We start from the raw sequence: 16,184 nt of genomic DNA, 5'->3' as shown, positions 1-16,184 counted from the left end.
CTGCCCCCGCCCCAGCTCCCGAGGCCACCCCTCTTATGCCATGAACCCTGTGCCACACCCACCTCTGAGCTGTCCCCACTCCTGCCTCCTGCACCCCCTTGAGCAGCCCGCTGTGTGTTTCACGGGTGTCTCAGCAAGGAAGGGAAGCTCTGCAATCTTGCCAGTCAGAGTGCTGTCGACTGAGTAAATGCCCCCGTGCTGTGCCCGAATGTCCCCATCCTTTTGCAAACGACCGTCGGCCTGCCACCTTCCCGGTGGGTGCCTGCCACTGACCAGGATCCTGCACTCCTATGCGGTGGGAGAGGCAGACCAGGGCTCACCTCAGCCTCCCCACAAGCCAGGGAGAGGGGCTGCCCAATGGCGGGAGGCCCCCATGGGTCCCAAATGGCAGCTGCCCACACTCCTACCCAGGGACTTTGTCTGTGACGAACAATAAGGAATAAGGAAGGGAGTGAGAAAGAAGGAAGGAAAGGCGGTGGGAGGCGTTGCGGGTGGGGGAGGATGTTTGGAAAGTTCCAGAAAAGAGTCACTTCACCAGAAAGGCCAGAAGCTCCCCGCGCCCCCCAGCGCCTGCTTGGCTCCGAGGTGAAGGGATGGGAGCGTCGAGGTGGGCGTGGATGCCAGCTGTTCTGCGTGGGTCTGTTTCCTTCAGCTCCTTTCCGGGCCTCGCCCTCCTCTTCCCGCCACACATACACTTTTTTCCTTTTTAAATTGTTTTATTTGGGGCCAGGTGAGGCGGCTCACACCTGTAATCTCAGTATTTTGGGAGGCCAAGGTGGGCAGACAGCTTGAGTCCAGGAGTTGGAGACCAGCCTGAGCAACACAGTGAGACCCCATCTCTACCAAAAACCAGTCAGGCGCAGCGGCAGGCACCTGCATCCCCAGTTCTGTGGGAGGCTGAGGCGAGAGGATCGTGCGAGCCCAGGGCGTTGAGGCTGTAGCAAGCCATGATCGCACCACTGCACTCCAGCCTGGGCAAGAGAGTGACGCCCTGTCTCAAAAAAAAAAAAAGTAGAAAAATTTATTTTTAAAAATCGATTTAACACTTGAATGCTACAATTGTCCAAGGAGGAGCAGAGAGCCCGTGTCAGACAGCCTGAAGCCTGATCGTCTGCGATCAATGGCCCTGCTGCCAGCTGTGTGTGGCAGTTTGGCCTGGCCTGATGCCACTGTCCTTCTTGGCACCAGCTCACAGTCCGTGCCCATAACAGATATGGAGCACCCAAGGAAGGGCAGACCCAGTCCCCACCTGCCCTGGGTCTGAAGATCTCCCAGGAGGTGCCATGGGGTGCCTTGGGCGGGAGGGGCTGGCCGATAGCCTTGAGGAAGTGGCACGGATATGCAGAGAAGGGCATGTCCCAAACTCGGGGGCACTGTGGCCTCCAGCTGCCAGGAGACAGGTGTGCTCTGACCACCAGAACTGCAGGGCCGGACTAGGGGAGACGTCCCTGCTCAAGTGCACATTTGCCTGATGGCGACTGCTCTCGGGTTCGCGGGTTCCAGGCTCTGCCCCGGTGCCTCATGCAAACAGGTCCCATTCTACAGATGAGGAAACTGAGGCACAGGGTGATTACGGCTGTCCCTGAGCTCCTGCAGCCAGGAAGGTGACACACCAGGATATGCTCCCAGGCTGCCCGCTGGGCTCGGTAACATAGTCTCAACTGCCCCGTGACACTGTGTGTGTCTGTGCTTGTGGGGAAGGCAACCAGAGGCCCCCTTTCCTCCACGCGGTGAGCCTACCAGCAGGGAGACAGTCCTCAGGTGTGAGGATGAGCCTCGTGGTAGGCACAGAGAAACAGGAGGAACTTTCTAGAAGGTGAAGGCTCCCATGGCTGGGACTCTTGGAGAAGGTCAGATCTCTGTCTGTCCACTCCTGCCCACTCCCCAGCACAGACAGAGCGAGCAGGACAGAGGGTTCAAAGTCCCAGGATACTGCAGAGCTCAAAGGAGGGCAGAGAGCACCGCCCCGCCTGGGCGCCGGGGGAAGGTGGGTGGGGTGCTCAGGGGCCCCTGGCGGTCCTGAAGGTTGCCTCAGAGAGGTGTGGGCTTCTCCTCCCTCCCACACACAGTGTCTCTGAGGATGAACTGCCGTGTGCCCCGCGGGGATGCCGCGTCCTGCCGTGTGCCCCGCGGGGATGCCGCGTCCTGCCGTGTGCCCCGCGGGGATGCCGTGTCCTGGCCCTCGCTGGGCACCTCTGGGACGAGGTCAGCTGAGCCTGCCGTCCTGACTCAGAAACACCATCTAACTCTCTAAGTCCCTTCTCAGTGAGACGGGGGGTCTTGCACCCACCTCCCAACCCCCATGCACCTGAGGAGGTCCCCGTTCCCCTACTCTGTGGCTCCACCACGTTCCACACGTCCTGAGGGACAGAGGGGACTGTGAGATGATCCTCAAGGCTGGTTTTCCTCTTTCACCCAGGACAGGCCCCAGCAAATTCTCACCTCCAGAGGCCAGGTCTGCCTGGAAGGACTTAGGAAATACAGCCCTACTTCCATCCAGCACACCGACCCAAGAAAGTGCCTCAGAGCCCTGGGGCCTGGGGGGCCTGGCCTTGGTCTCAAGGCATCAGCTCCACCTGGAAAGGAGTGAACTCAAGCCAGGACGCCCCATCTCCACGGCGGAAACGGTGCTGCCGGCTGCTCCCTCCTGGGGACTCTGGGCCTGGAGCTCCTGTGGGAGTTCGGGGGATAGCTGAGTCCCACGGAGGTGCCCCTCTCCTCCCCACCCAGTGGAGCTTGGGGTGGGGGCAGGCGAAGACAGGGCAGGAAGCATGGGGCATTCCCCCTCCCCACAGCACTGAGAAACCAGGGGAGCATCCAGAAAATGGCGCCTACAGGCACCAGCTTCAGGTGACCCTAGCCCAGCCAAAGACCCAGGGCCAGTGTGTGCCACAAAGCCCGTGCCTGCTTTGCTGCTTTGCCTGCTCCCTCCTGCCTGGGACCACCGTGGCGAGGGGAAGGGAGAGTGGTGGCCCTCTCCTGACTCCTGAGGCCTGTGGTCCAAGCTCCCAGCCCTCAGGCAGGCCAGGGTCTAGACACTGCTTCCCCAGACACATCCCCCAGTCCCAGCCCACAGGCTTCCTGCAGGATCCCTTGGTGCACCTGGGGGCAAAGCACAGTGAGCAGGAGTGCAAAGAAGCTTCGTCAGGAGGGCAGTCCCTACCACCCTTGGACCCCCGGGTGGTCCCTGGGGTCCTGGGATGGACCCTGGGAGGGACGGTGCAGGGGCTGCTTTTTGCTCCAAGAGGACAAAGTGCCACATTGCCTCCGCAGAGGGCTGCCCAGCTGGGAGGACCCACAGTGCAAGGCCGCACAACCCCCCAGGAAGCCTCAGAGCCCTCAGGTTCCAAGCCGAGGCTGTGGGCGGGAACCCCTGTGCGAGCCCTCTGGAAGAAAAACCTCACAGCTCCGGCGGAGGAGGGCCCCACCCGCTCCCAGAGCCCAGCGTGTAAGGGAGGGGTGGTGCCCACATGAGGCCCAGGGAAGGGTTGCGGCTGGGACGCCCCCTCACCGCCCCCAGATATCCCAGGCAGCCCTTCCCTCCACAGAGAGACCCACTGGGGCTGACCGTGCCCTGGGCACAGGGTTGAGCCAGGGACGGCCCGTGGGAGAAAGACGGCTTCAGGGGCCACTGGCCGGGCCAGGCGGGTCCTTCCCCAGTTCTGGGTGGCAAATGGGGTGAGGCCAGAGCCTTCTGGCCAGGGAAGACATTGGCCTGACTGGCACGGGCAGCAAAGGAGGGTCAGAGGCCACTCTGGCCTGGAAGAGTCTCCAGCCACCTGGACGGGGGTGGCCAGGCCTGGTCCCTGCCCCCACTCTCCCAGGGGTCGGGGCAGCCGGGCAGAGCCAGTAAGTGTTTGTTTTCAGATGACATTTGTAAAGAAAAACAGCCCTCCCACTCTGCTTGACCCGGTGTCTGGAATGTGGGGAGGCAAACAGCTGTACCCTTCCCAGACCCTGCACAGCCCCTGGTGGGGGCAGGGCCCTGGTGGGGGCAGGGCCCGGAGGTGCAGCCTGGGGAGGCACCGGCCATCGTGGTCAGGGCGCGGCAGCCAGGCTCTGGGCTCTGTTCCGGGCCTCACTGTGTCCCCGGTGGGGTGCCGCCACCTCCCCCCGAGCCAGGGCCCCGCCGGTCAGACACCCGCAGCGACAGCTTGTCTTGGCTAGCTGGCTACAGCACCTCGCTGGAGTCCAGCAGACACACGCTCCCGTGCGCACGCCGCGCCCCAGGCCAGCCCTCACGCCACTGCCCCTGTCAGACCCCTGCCTGCGGTGGGCTGCTGTCTGCCTTGGCCTGCCCCAGCTCTCTCCGCGCCCTTGCCTCCAGGGAGTCCCCCTGGAGGACTCCAGCCACCCAAGCTCAGCAGGGCCAGCCCGAGCCCCTGCCCCACCCGGCCTGTGTGAAGAGTCCTCAGTCCCCTGATCCCCCAGACCCTCCAGGCTGGGTCCCTGGGGCTGGGGGAAAGCCGGCTCCAAGGTCCCTGGCCTGGATGATTTCCGGGAGGCCCGTCCCCTGCCACGTGCCTGGTGACCCTTGCTCCTGCCTGGCTGCCCGTGGTCCTCTGTGCGACCCCCACCCCCAGCCCAGGAACTGGACAGGAGACTCTGAATGGACGACAGCAGAGCCATCCGAGGGCTGCCCCTGACCCTGGCCCTGACCCTGCCCTGGAGCCTGGTTTCCAAATCTTGCCTCATGCTTTCGCCAGACCCCCTTGGCCCCTTCCCCTGACCCTGGAATGCCCCTGGGGCTTCCTGGAAACAGCCCCTCCTTTGCTTACTATTGGGTGCCAGACCTCACCAGCACCGACCGCCTGAAGGTGCGGGGACATCCCCCCATTCCCTCTCCTGGGGGTCCCATCGTCAGTTCCCCGTGGGCAGGATATCAGAAGAGTTCTCTGCACAGGTCCTCCGCCCCTTCAGGCACGGGAGAGGGCGGCTCAGGGACCGGCGGCAGATGTCGGTGCCTGCCCCTGCAGCGGGGTGCCCCGTGCTGAGACAGTGCGCACGGGGGACACTCCGGGCCTCGGTCCACTGTCCATGTGGCAAATGAGGTGCTCTGCGGGGCTTCTAAACTCTTCACCCTGGCCTCCCCATGGGTCCCTTCCCTTCCCCTTGGGGGCCCTGGCCCCAGGTCCCCAAGGCCTGGACCTGCCTCTGCCACCCTCAGAGCACTGCAGAGGGAAAGGGGCTGCGACTCGGCCCCAGAGCTCCGGCTTCCCGTCTCCCAGCCCACAAAGCACTAAAGTCCATAGGTCCTGGGACATCAAAGGCCCAGGAAGCTCCTTGTGCTGAGTTAAGCGTAGTGGAGCAGACGCATGTAGCTGGCATTTCCCACATTTACAGCTGCTCTGCTACGGGCTGGGAATCGGCTTCCCCTGCACCCCGGTCATCCCTTGTCCAGAGGGACCCGTGGGAAGGCCAGGGTGAAGAGTTTAGAAGCCCCGCAGAGCACCTCATTTGCCACAGGAAGGGTGGACCGAGGCCCGGAGTGTCCCCTGTGCATGCTGTCTCAGCACGGGGCACCCCACTGCAGGGGCAGGCACCAACATCTGCCGCTGGTCCCTGAGCCGCCCTCCCCTGTGCCTGAAGGCCCAGCACTTCGAGGGCTGCCTGGGCTGAGGACCTTCGCAGAGAACTCTTCTACACCCCACGGAGGAGGCTGAGGGGTAGAGGCAGCTGCGGGAGCCCCAGGGCCACCAAACAGGCACGCCTGCCCCTCTCCTAGGTGGGTGCAGAAAGCTCTTAAATGGTGGAAAAGCAAGGCATGGCCGCCTTTCACAGGCACTGCTCAGAAAGTTCCAGAAGGAGACAATGGCATGGAGGGAGCAGGGCCCAGGCTGGTGGGGGCGCAGGGATGAGGCCAGTGAAGGCCACGGGTCAGGGGGGGCGGTGCTCAGAAGCCAACGACCCCATCCTTATCGCCTGTGTCTCTGCACACAGCGTCTCGTCTGCAAAGTTAGCTGAGCAAACGCCAGGAGCCAAGGGTCGAGGCAACGCCATCCATGGGGCCACTCCACACCCCCTCTGCTGGCCCCACCAAGACCTGCTTTCTTGGTTGAAATCCAACTCACAGTCTGCCCCCGGGGGCCCAGCAGCCCTGCCCACTGGAACAGCTGCACCCACAGTGCCCAGCTTCCCAGGGCGACAGGGGCTGGGTGAGCCTTCCTGTCCCCACTGGAGCATGGCCGGAGTGATTTTCTGCTTCTGCTGCAGACCATCCCGGGCCTGGTGGGAGCAGCTGTAATCGCATTATCCCATTATGCCTCCACCGGGCACTGGGATGGGGACAGGGCTGCAGGATACGACTCCATTTACCTATCACCAGTGGAGCCCTGGGGGCTCTCCTAGGTCCATGGGGAGGGGTGGCCATCTCTTTAGGCCCAGGGACCCCAGGACAGAGGTAGAAAAGCACAGGAGAATTAAAGAGTTAAGGCCAGAAGGGGCCAGTCCGGCCAAGTGGAGCAAAGCTGTCCACCGGTGGCCAGGGCATGACTGAGGGGCTGTGTGGGGAACAGAGGAGGCGCCTCGAGCCCCCCGGCCGCTCCGAGCAGCTGCTGATCTTACCCAGGCCCATGCCCGTGATGAGCTGTGTAACTACCTCCAAGATCAGTCGGGAGGCTCGGCCCGGGGGCCTGAACAGCGGTCGGGAGGCTCGGCCCGGGGACCATGCAGACCTAACAGCTCCAGCCCCGAGGCAGGGCAGTTGTGCTCCAGAGGGCTCCCACGGCCACGCTGTTCCTCCCAGGTGGGCACCCTCGTGGCACGTACACCCCTGCTCTCAGCCCTCTCCTTCACTGGATGGAGAGACTCAGGACCCCCAGAGGTGGGTAGCGGGCAGAGGAGGTGGAGCTGGTCTGAGATGCAAGAGGTGGCCCATGGATTCTAGGAGCAACCGGCGACTTCCGAGGTCCCCCACCCACTCAACACACATTCCCAAACCCCATTTTACAGATGAGGATGAGAGGCCCAGCACAGGGGCCCATGTCTCTGTCACCAGGCAAGGTCGGGGGGATCTAGGGCCAGAATCTGGCTTCCCGCTCCGGCCGGGGGTCAGAGGTCTCCGGTTGGCAGCCGAGGCCAGCGGGACACAGGCTGAGGGATGGGGACAGCTGCTTTCTCGGCACAGACAAGGCTCCCCTCCTCATGCTGCAGACCCCGGCTGCCCCATCAGTCACGGCCCACCCAGGACCGTGCAATCATCCCCCACTTCTCCTAATCCTCCTGCCAGCTTCTTCCCAAGAGTCCAAGCAGTTGGATGCATTTTCTAAATTCTCAGGCCACTGCTGTTTCCTCCTCAAATTCCTTGCCCCCCACCCGCGGCCCCCTCCCAGCCATGGGAAAGGACTGCTGCGGCCTCCCCACAGGCCCATGCAAGGGCGGGGCTGCGTCCAGGCAGCTGTGAGGTACTGGGACCCAGGGGTAAGAGCCCCGATTACAGAGGCGTCATGGGAAAGCGGCGAGGGGAGGCCACCCACAGCCCCCACCACAGCCCCGCTCCACGCCCTCCCTGGATCTCTGGCCCTGGAGAGAATCAGATGGGACCCCCAGCAGCAGTCACTTGAGCCCCCCTGCCACTGGCTCTGCTGAGGATGCCCATTGGGCCATGCTGTGGCCACCTGGCTTGGAATGTGGGCACCAAGGTATCGGCCCAGATTCCTACCCATCAGGGCACCAGCATAGGGCCGAGCCAGTGCCACAGAACCCCCGGGCTGCACAGACATGTCCTGCACGTACCACAAACCGGGAGGGAGGGGTGCTGCCCAGGGCTCTGTGCCCTCCCGGAAGGGGCTACAGTGGGGCTGATTGTCAGGTGGTGGCTCTGACGCAGGAGAGGACAGATGGATAGAGCCCGAGGGCAGCCTGGCCAGGTGCACACAGTGGTGGCTATGACGCCTTCTCCCACGGCTGTCGCTCTGGGTCCAGGAGTGAAGATCTCCAGGCTCCAGAGAACTAGAAACAGCCGGCAGGCTCGCTGCTGATAACCGGGCCTTCTCCACCTGGTGGGGAGTGATGAGGCAAGACCGGATGGCGGGCCCCAGGCCTCCCCTCTCCTGGGACGGCCAGCTCTCCTCGCCTGTGCACGTCTCAATACGTCCATGATTACGCAACCAGCCCTTATCGCTGGATGTGAAGATCTGGAGGCCAGGCGGGGCCCTGAGGCCACAGCCTTCCCGCATGGGTGAGCGGTGAGCTGTGCAATTAGCCCTCAGGCCATCCTCACCAGGCCCTGCCTTTGTTCCTCCACCTGCCAGGCAACATCCGCTGGCGGTCTCCCACAGCCTGGCCAGCCTGCTCTTTCTCCCTCCACTCTGACCCCTTCCTCCTCGGGGCCCTGACATGCGGCTGTCTGGCACCCATTTTCAACTACTCTTTTCTTTCTTTTGAGTTTCACTCTTGTTGCCCAGGCTGGAGTGCAACGGCACGATTTCGGCTCACTGCAACCTCTGCCTCCCAGGTTCAAGCGGTTCTCCTGCCTCAGTCTCCTGAGTAGCTGGGATTAGAGGCATGCACCACCACGCTCAGCTAATTTTGCATTTTTTGCAGAGACAGGGTTTCACCATATTGGTCAGACTGGTCTTGAACTCCTGACCTCAGGTGATCTGCCCGCCTCGGCCTCCCAAAATGCTGGAATTACAAGCGTGAGTCACCGCACCCGGCCTTCTTTTCTTTTTTCCTGTCCTCAACTATCCTTTTCATTAAAGAATTCAGAATTCTCTCCCCTGCCTGCCAGGATGGAACCCAAAACCACGTAGCCAGTGGGCCTGCCTGAGCTGCGGCCCTGCGCCTGTCCCCGACAAGTCACCCTCCATTTTCCATTCCATCATCCTCTCTCTGCACCTCAAGCACCGTGACCCCTCTCCTGCCTGACTGACCTCTCCGTCTCCAAAGGAGACCCTTTCTTGTGCTTTCCCGCCCTCTCCAGGCCCGCCGTCTGCCTGGGGGCTGCCCTGGGGGCTGCCCTGGTGGCTGCGCTGTGTCTCCCACTGCTGTCCACACGTGCTGCCTGCTCTGTGCCTCAGAGGCACTGGAGCTCACGTACTCGGGGCGGGTGGCCTTCGAACACTGTGAGTCCCCACATCTTGCCCCTGGAGGCCACAGCTGCCCTGGGCCAAAGCTGAGCCGCTTGCTCTGCAGGGACCAAGGGCAGGGCTGCCTCGAGGGCTTTGGGGCAGGAGAGAGGGAGCGAATCTCCTGGAGGCAGATGAGGACCACAGGGAGGCTGCAGGCCTTGAACCCCTCCCAGAGAGCCAGTGGAAGGATGTTGCCTGGTGGATGGGAGATGGCAGACGGGTGCTCTGAGGGCTCCTCCCTCCCTATGGCACCTTGGACATGTTTTGTTTTATCATGGTGAAAATACGTAACAAAACTAGCCCCTTCAACCATTGAGCCATTTTAGCCATTGAGCCACTGAGACATTTGAGCCATTCAGCCATTTTAGCCACTGAGCCACTGGGCGCACACATCAGTGGCACTCAGTGCTTTCTCACTGCCACGCAGCCATCGCCACCGTCCACCTCGGAACTCCTCCCTCTCCCAAACTGAAGCTCCCTGAAGGTGCCCAGCCGACTTGCCAGCCTCCTTGCCAGTAGACGAGATGGGGAGGCAGCCCTGCTCAAGCAAAGAGGCAGAAGTCTTGACTGTTCTCCCTGTGGTCCCACGGGGAGCACCTGCAGCAGGGCCCTGGCTGGACAGACGGCCACGAGGGGGGTGGTGTAGTGATCGCGTGCCCTGGCCTGGGCAAGAGAGTGGCGCCCTTGGCCTGCCCAGCCCCTGCCCTGCAGCCCGCCTGACAGCCGAGGGGAGCTTCACCTTCCAGCCTCTGGCTGTCATTAGCTGCTCCCGACGGGAGGTGGGACGGGCAGGGGAGACTCGTCCCCGCAGCCAGTGAGGATCCAGGCTCACGTGGGACCACCTGGACCTCATTATTCTTAAGTGGTCCAGTCTGAAAGTTTGAGAAGAGGGGAGGAAAAAACTGCCAATCCCCAGGCCTGGAGAGCCCCACCCCCTCTTCCAGCCATCACTGAAGCCCCGGGGCCTTCAGCCACAACCGAGAGCTGAGCCGGGCCCACCCCAGGGCCCAGGAGGGGCATCTGCAGAGGGTTCGGCCCCAGAAGGACTTGGAGGTCAGGCAAGTCAAAGGGAGTTCAGAGCTTAGGAGGGGTGAGAGGTCAGACTCTGGTCCTTTCTCATCAGCTGGGGTCCCTCTGTCCTTCCAGAAGGTCACCTGGGGTGTCTACAGTCCGGGCCAGTCTGACAGGTGGGATGGTGCTTCCCAGCAACCCCACCTTGGGGAGAACCCTGCTGCTTCTCCCTGCTCTCCACCTCCGGCACAGGCCCCGGGGAGCCTCCAGCTGATGACAACGCTGAGTAGACTCTGGGGCCAGCATCTCAAGGCACCCAGGACCCCAGACCATCCAGCCACACCCCAGGCTATGAAGAGGGGGAGCTCCGGGGAGGCTGGGGTGCCTTCAAGCTGCATCCTAGCAACATCCTCGACCTGCAAGAAGGACACTTGGTCTCAGCATGGGGAGGACGTGCTCAGACCCCATGGATAGGATTTGCTCAGACCCCATGGGGAGGACATGCTCAGACCCCAGGCAGGCATCCTGAGTGTGCCTGGCCTGGACCCCAGGCTGGTAGCTCCTACCTCTCACGGAGCAGCAGAGGCTGGCAAGAGGGACTCAGAGTCCTGGCTGGGGGCAGAGGGCCCTGCATGGCTCTGGGGTCCTGACCCAATCCTGCATTTCCACAGAGAGCTGCCTCAGCACCCATACTGAGGGTCCGTGCACCCCCTGGTGTATTGGGGACCCTTCCCCCACCCCACCCCCCATCGCCACTGGGACACCGGAATGTGCAGGATGGCTGTGAGGGGAGAGGCAGGCCCGGGGCGCGGCGGGCAGGGCTGGACGGGGCTGGGGATCTGTAGGAGGCTGGCCAGGCAGATGGAACGTGTCTGGACCCTTAGCACCATCACCTCTGTGTTTTGACCACTGAGCAAATATACCCTAAATGAAGCACAAATTCGCCAAGGGGACAGTCAACTCTGTCCTTTCTTCTTAATCCCTCTGGCTTAGGGTTTCCCAGCCTGGACAGCCTGTCCGAGGGGAAGGCTGCCCAAGGGCACACGGGCATCCGTCTGGGGACATTCAGGCAGTGATCAATCCCCGGCCGCCCTGGTGTGTGCTCAGCACTGTGGGCCTTTTCCCAGCCAGCTAGTGGGGGAGCGGCCACTGTGGCTCCCTGAGTCTTAGTGAGATGGTCAAGGATGGGACAAAGATGGAGACCCACATGCGGCCGCATCCATGGGCAGAGGAGGCGGAATACAGGACAGCTCTGCCATCCCCTCAGCCGAACCATGAAAAGCAACCCTGTCCCCTAAGGCCCCAGTGCCCACCTGGAGGCCACCATGAGCTGGAGCCCAGCACAGCCGCCACCACCACGTCTTGGCTGTCCAGCTCAGGACAGGTCAGTTCCAAGGCGTCCAGGCTGGAGCTCTGGGGGTGGAACAGCATAGCTCCTGAAGAGTCACTTGTCCAGCCCTGGCCATGGAGGGACAGGTGAGAGCCCACCGAGGGCTCTGAGGACTCCAGGAGGGACCAGCTGAGGACACCGGTGGGGGTGATGCCTCCCGCTTCAATGGCCGCTCGCAGGAGGCAATCCCAGAGCCCCGCTCCGTGGGCCACCAAGTACCCGGAGCCTCATTTAGAAATGGCCATCCCTCCCCACTGGCCCCGGCTGGGATCCTGGTGCTCCAAGAGTCCTGCTGTGGTCCCAGGGAGGAGCAAACCCCTCCCAATCAGGAAGCATCCTCAACCCCATCTAATTCCAGACGCTGCCTCCCACCTTGGCTTTCGGAGATGGAGAACAGAGCCGGCCCCTGCCCAAGGTCCCGGAGCCCAGGAGGGCGCCCCTCCGAGCAGACAAGCTCGCCCCTGCTCCCAGGACGAGCAAGCCCCTGCCGAGGCTCTGCTGCTGCTAACTGGTCCTTGGGATAAGCAGACCTGTCCAGGAAAGGACACCCTGATCTCCCAGCCCCAACCCCATCTGGCTGGGAGTTCTGACTTAAGCAAATAATCCGTCCAGGGAATTGAAGGCTCAACAGAATCGCCCGCTACGGATCCGGTCTCGGTTCCTCCACCCTCCTCCTGCCACCTCCACCTGGGCACTTGAGATCAACAGCAAGGCTTTGCAGTCGTGAGAGCTTCCCTCAGATGCCCTCCAGCCTCAACCCAGAGGAGATAGGTGCCTGGGCCGTGACCCCTCACACAAGAGGACCAAGCCCAGAGAGGAGACGGGGAGCCATTGGCCCAGACAGCTGGGGTCTGCGATGGACTCAGTGAGGTCCGGCCCTCCTCACTCCAAGGGGAGCTGGGAGCCGACCTGGTGAGGGAGGACGTCCTGGGAAAATGATAGGAATCAGGGAATGGCCCTGGGGCTCCAGACCTCTTCTGATGGAGTTATTCAAGGCCCATTGGCAGGGCTGGGCATCCTCTGGACCCTCGGGGGATAAGGTCCCCTCACTCCACCACAGAGTAGCATCTGGGCACCTACCTCCTGGCCATGGGCAGAGCAAAACTCTCTCCTGGACCCCAGTGCCCAGAGCCCTGGCCTTGAGAAGTAGCTGTGTGTCCTCAAGAGCCGCCCCAGACTGCCCCCCACCACCTTGCAGGCAGCTCGCCCTCCCACCCCACCAGCTGCAGGGTGCGGACACGAGTCTTTTACATCCCCAAATGCTCCTTCCGCGCCTGCTTCAGGAGGGCAGTCCTGCCTGCTCAGAGCCCAGCCCTGCCCAAACTCCTGGCCAGGGGACACACGGGCATTAGAACATGGCATCCTGGTTCTGTTCTATGTTCAGGAAGATGACACCCATTCGGCTGAAGGGATGGCAGAGCCCCTCTCCCCACAGCCCCCTCTGCAAGTGCAGCTCTCCTTTCCTCTCCCCGCATGCCTCTTCCCGAGGGCGGCCCCCTCTCTCCATCAGGATCACCCCTCCTGGGCCTCCGGGGTGCACTGTTTCCCCCAAGCCCTCCCTTCCTCCCTCAGGGTCAGGCCCTTTCCTCCAGGCCGCTCTCTGTCTCCTGGTCTCTGCCCTCTCCCAAAACTCATTCTATTTCTCTACATGTCTACCTGGTTCCCCACCCGTCTCCATTCTCCCAGTCTCCCGCCTGCCAGGCTGGCCCTGGCCCCAGCCACTTGGCAGCCTCCTCCTCCTCCCAGAACCTTCTCTTTCCTTCCTGGTCCCATCTCAAACTGCAGCAAGCTGGTCAGAAGGTGAGACCAGGCTGGGAGGAGCTCTGGGCCATGGAGATGGTGGCCGGGGGAGGTGTGGGAGGTGGCAGGACAGGTGGGCCAGGTGGGGAGCAAGGTATCCTGCCATGGGAAGGGCTGGAGGAAACATTGTATCCAGGGATGGTCAGAGTTCACCTGGAGGCCCTGAAGGTCTTGCTTTTAGAGCCGGGCGGGGCTGCCGTGTAGCCAAGCCAAGCCAGTGGCCCCATCCCGGGGCCTGGGCTCCTGGCGTCTGCCCTGGAGCCCACCATGTTGCAGTACTGAGTGGCCGTGCATTGCTGCTCTCTTCACTGTATGACCGGGGGTTCCCTCTGTGCCCCTCAAAGCCCCATCTGGCCTGGACTTTGGGTCTGCAGCTGGCACATGAGAATCTTCCCACAAGGCAGCGTAGGGGGACTGGGGAGCCGACACCAAGGATGCCAAGGTCTTACTTGAATAGAAGACTTCCATCCTGAGCGATCCTGCTGGCCAGTCCTCCGGATCCAGCCCTCCCGGGGCTGTGGCCACCCCCAGGGCTCCAGGCGGGTCTGGGGTCCCTGGTCCCCCAGGTCGTCCACCCCTTGCTGCAGTTCTCCGGAAACAGGGGGTGCTGCCCTGGCCATTTTGCTCCTTGCTGGGTGTCTGGGAGGGCTGTGAGGGGAGAATAAAGGGCAGGGAGAGGTGAGAGACCCGAGGGACGGGGAAAGCAGTCTCAAAGGAGGGGAGGGAGGGCGGGCCAGCCGCGTGGCGCAGCGTGTAGGAGGGGAACATGGCGGTGCCCGGCACGATGTGGGGTGCGGGGCGGCCCTGGAGCCCTGGCTGCCTCTCCCTACAGCGGGTCCGGCACTAGCTAGCCAGCTGAGCATGCTGTGTGTGGAGTCTGCAGAAAGTGCTGACCCGCCAAGCCCCACAGGCCAAGCCAGGCCCGGGGGACAGGAAGGAGCATGGGGCCTTCACTCACTGCCCAGCCTGGGGCACGGCCGGCCCATCTCCCATTTCCAGGGCATCCGGGGACGGGCACGCCCCGGACACTCACTGCCCTGCCACTGGAGGTTAGCATCCTCCCTCATCCGGTGCCCTGCCCAGGTGGCTGTTACCTCCCCTACCTCCTCCAAGACCCTGAGCAGGGGAAGAAGGAAAGTGGATGGACCTGACCCTCTGACCTGAGTGCGGTCCCCGCTCTGTTCCCCTTTCCTCTGCCCCTAGTTCTCACCGGGAAGGAGGACAAGAGCGCTCACCTGGGGTGGCCCCACGTGCCTGCCAGCCTTGGTCCAAGACTGCAGAGAAGGGGCCTTGAGGAGGTGGGGAGGAACCCAGAGGCAGACCCTGAGGGTCTTCCCTGAAAGTGGAGGGCTGGTGAGCAGCAGGAAGATCCGGGATTGTGCCCTCAGCTGCCCTCTCTGTCCTGACGTGTCACTCGCTAAGGGTCACGGGCCAAGGAGGGACCCGGCAATGTCCGGGAGCCACAGAGTTGGGATGGCCAGGCTGGGTGTGGGGTCTGTTGGGGATCCCAGGTGAGAGGAAGGAATTGGGAGTGGACTTGGGCCCGAGGCAGGCTGGGTGGCTGGTGCAAGGCAGAGGGCTGGGCCCCGGGGGCATTCTGTCCCGGCTCCTCTGTCCCCTCACCCAGTTCGTGAGCATCCCTTGTGCAGCGGGCCCCGGAGAGCACGGGGGTGGTGGGCGGATGCAGTGCAATATCCCCCAAGGAAAGTGTGTTGTGAGGCGGTGGAGGGCAGGGCCGGAGAGGCCCCAGCTGCAGAGCAGGACGCCGGAGGGCGAAGGGCAGCCGAGCCAGGGCCTGGGGTGGCCGGAAAGTGGTACTGTGTTCTTGCGGGCCGGACCAGAGCCCAGGCAGTGTCAGGAGGTGGATGGTGTGGAAGAGAGAGGAGTTCCAGGGGCACACTGGGGGCCCCCTATGTGGCTGGAAGGTGGAGGGGCGCTGGGTGGAAGGGCTGGCATCGGGCTGGCGGCTTGGGCTAAGGCGGCCTTGCAGGGGCTGGCTCCTGAACGGCGAGAAGTATGGGCTGGAGTGGCCACAGCACTGGGGAGAGACAGATGGAAAGGCTGGACAGGAAGCAGGGCTGTGGCCAAGCCAGGGCCCGGGGAGGACAGGGACAAGTGGCAGATGTGAGGGTGCAGAGGAGCAAAGTCACCAGGACCTGGCCTGGATCGGGACGCTCAGGAGGCTGAGGCACTTGGAGGAAGGCCCTGGGGGAGCCCCGCTGGCTGCCCCACCCCTGCCACCCTTAGCTCCCTCTGCCTGCCAGGACTCCTGGGCTCCATCGGGTGCCGCAGCACCCTGGCCGCGACGTAACAACGGGGGACAGGGTCAGCAAGGTGGCCTTTCATGCCTCCATGTTTGCAAATCCCCAAAATGACCCAAAAGACAAGCTCAAGGCTGGATTTTCCAAGAGAGCCCCTTCAAGTACCAAAGGACACAAAGAGCAGGCCCTTCGGAGTCTGTGGCCCGCAGACGGCCGGAGATTCCACGGCTGGCCTGCGGGGCTCCAGCAAACACGTGCAGGGCTTTCCAGAGCCCCGCACAGAACAAAGAAAAAATGGGGAGAGCAGGGCCTGGGCTGAGTGGACCACGGGCGGGTGGGTGGAGGGGACGCAGCGGCATGGCGCCCACTGCCAGGCCAAGGGCAGCTGCAGGGGGCTGGGCTGGAGCAGACCCGGGGAGGGGGTGGGGGCTGGAGGAGGCTCTCACGGCCGGAATCAATAACTCATGCTGGGGGAGGGTGGGAGACGTTTGTGGCGGGGCGGGGAGGGGGCGCCTGACAGGGTGTCCCTCCACCCCCAAGTTCAAAGTTTTATGGCGAGCAGGCTTGACTTCCTCCCGCGTCCCTCCTCTCCAGGTGTTATTTGAAAAAAACACTTTTCAGACTACATGCTGAAAAGTTCAGCATGAAAAT

At 63.0% G+C, this 16,184-nt stretch overlaps 1 protein-coding gene across 3 annotated transcripts; it reads right to left on the bottom strand.

Moving 5' to 3' along the window:
• Window positions 1-695: 695 nt before the first annotated feature.
• Window positions 696-14,248, bottom strand: LOC114672209 (uncharacterized). 3 transcript variants are annotated; one of them, XM_077961699.1, is made up of 4 exons: window positions 13,722-14,241; window positions 11,396-11,495; window positions 10,649-10,739; window positions 8,663-10,498 (listed from the first exon to the last, which is right to left on the bottom strand). In XM_077961699.1, the coding sequence occupies exons 1-4, from the start codon at window positions 14,133-14,135 to the stop codon at window positions 10,432-10,434; spliced, it is 672 nt and encodes a 223-aa protein (XP_077817825.1). In that variant the 5' UTR covers window positions 14,136-14,241; the 3' UTR covers window positions 8,663-10,431. The 3 variants fall into 3 exon arrangements, 2 of the variants coding, with proteins under 2 accessions (XP_077817825.1, XP_077817824.1); XM_077961698.1 differs by having other exon boundaries at window positions 11,396-11,540; window positions 13,722-14,201; XR_003722423.2 differs by lacking the exons at window positions 8,663-10,498; window positions 10,649-10,739; window positions 11,396-11,495 and adding an exon at window positions 696-991 and having other exon boundaries at window positions 13,722-14,248.
• Between the last annotated feature and the right edge of the window lie 1,936 nt (window positions 14,249-16,184).

The sequence above is a fragment of the Macaca mulatta genome, chromosome 14 (assembly GCF_049350105.2).
Source record: "Macaca mulatta isolate MMU2019108-1 chromosome 14, T2T-MMU8v2.0, whole genome shotgun sequence".
NCBI classification, from domain to species: domain Eukaryota; kingdom Metazoa; phylum Chordata; class Mammalia; order Primates; family Cercopithecidae; genus Macaca; species Macaca mulatta.
Note: the sequence above shows the minus strand (reverse complement) of the source record. Positions and strands in the feature narration are given on the sequence as shown.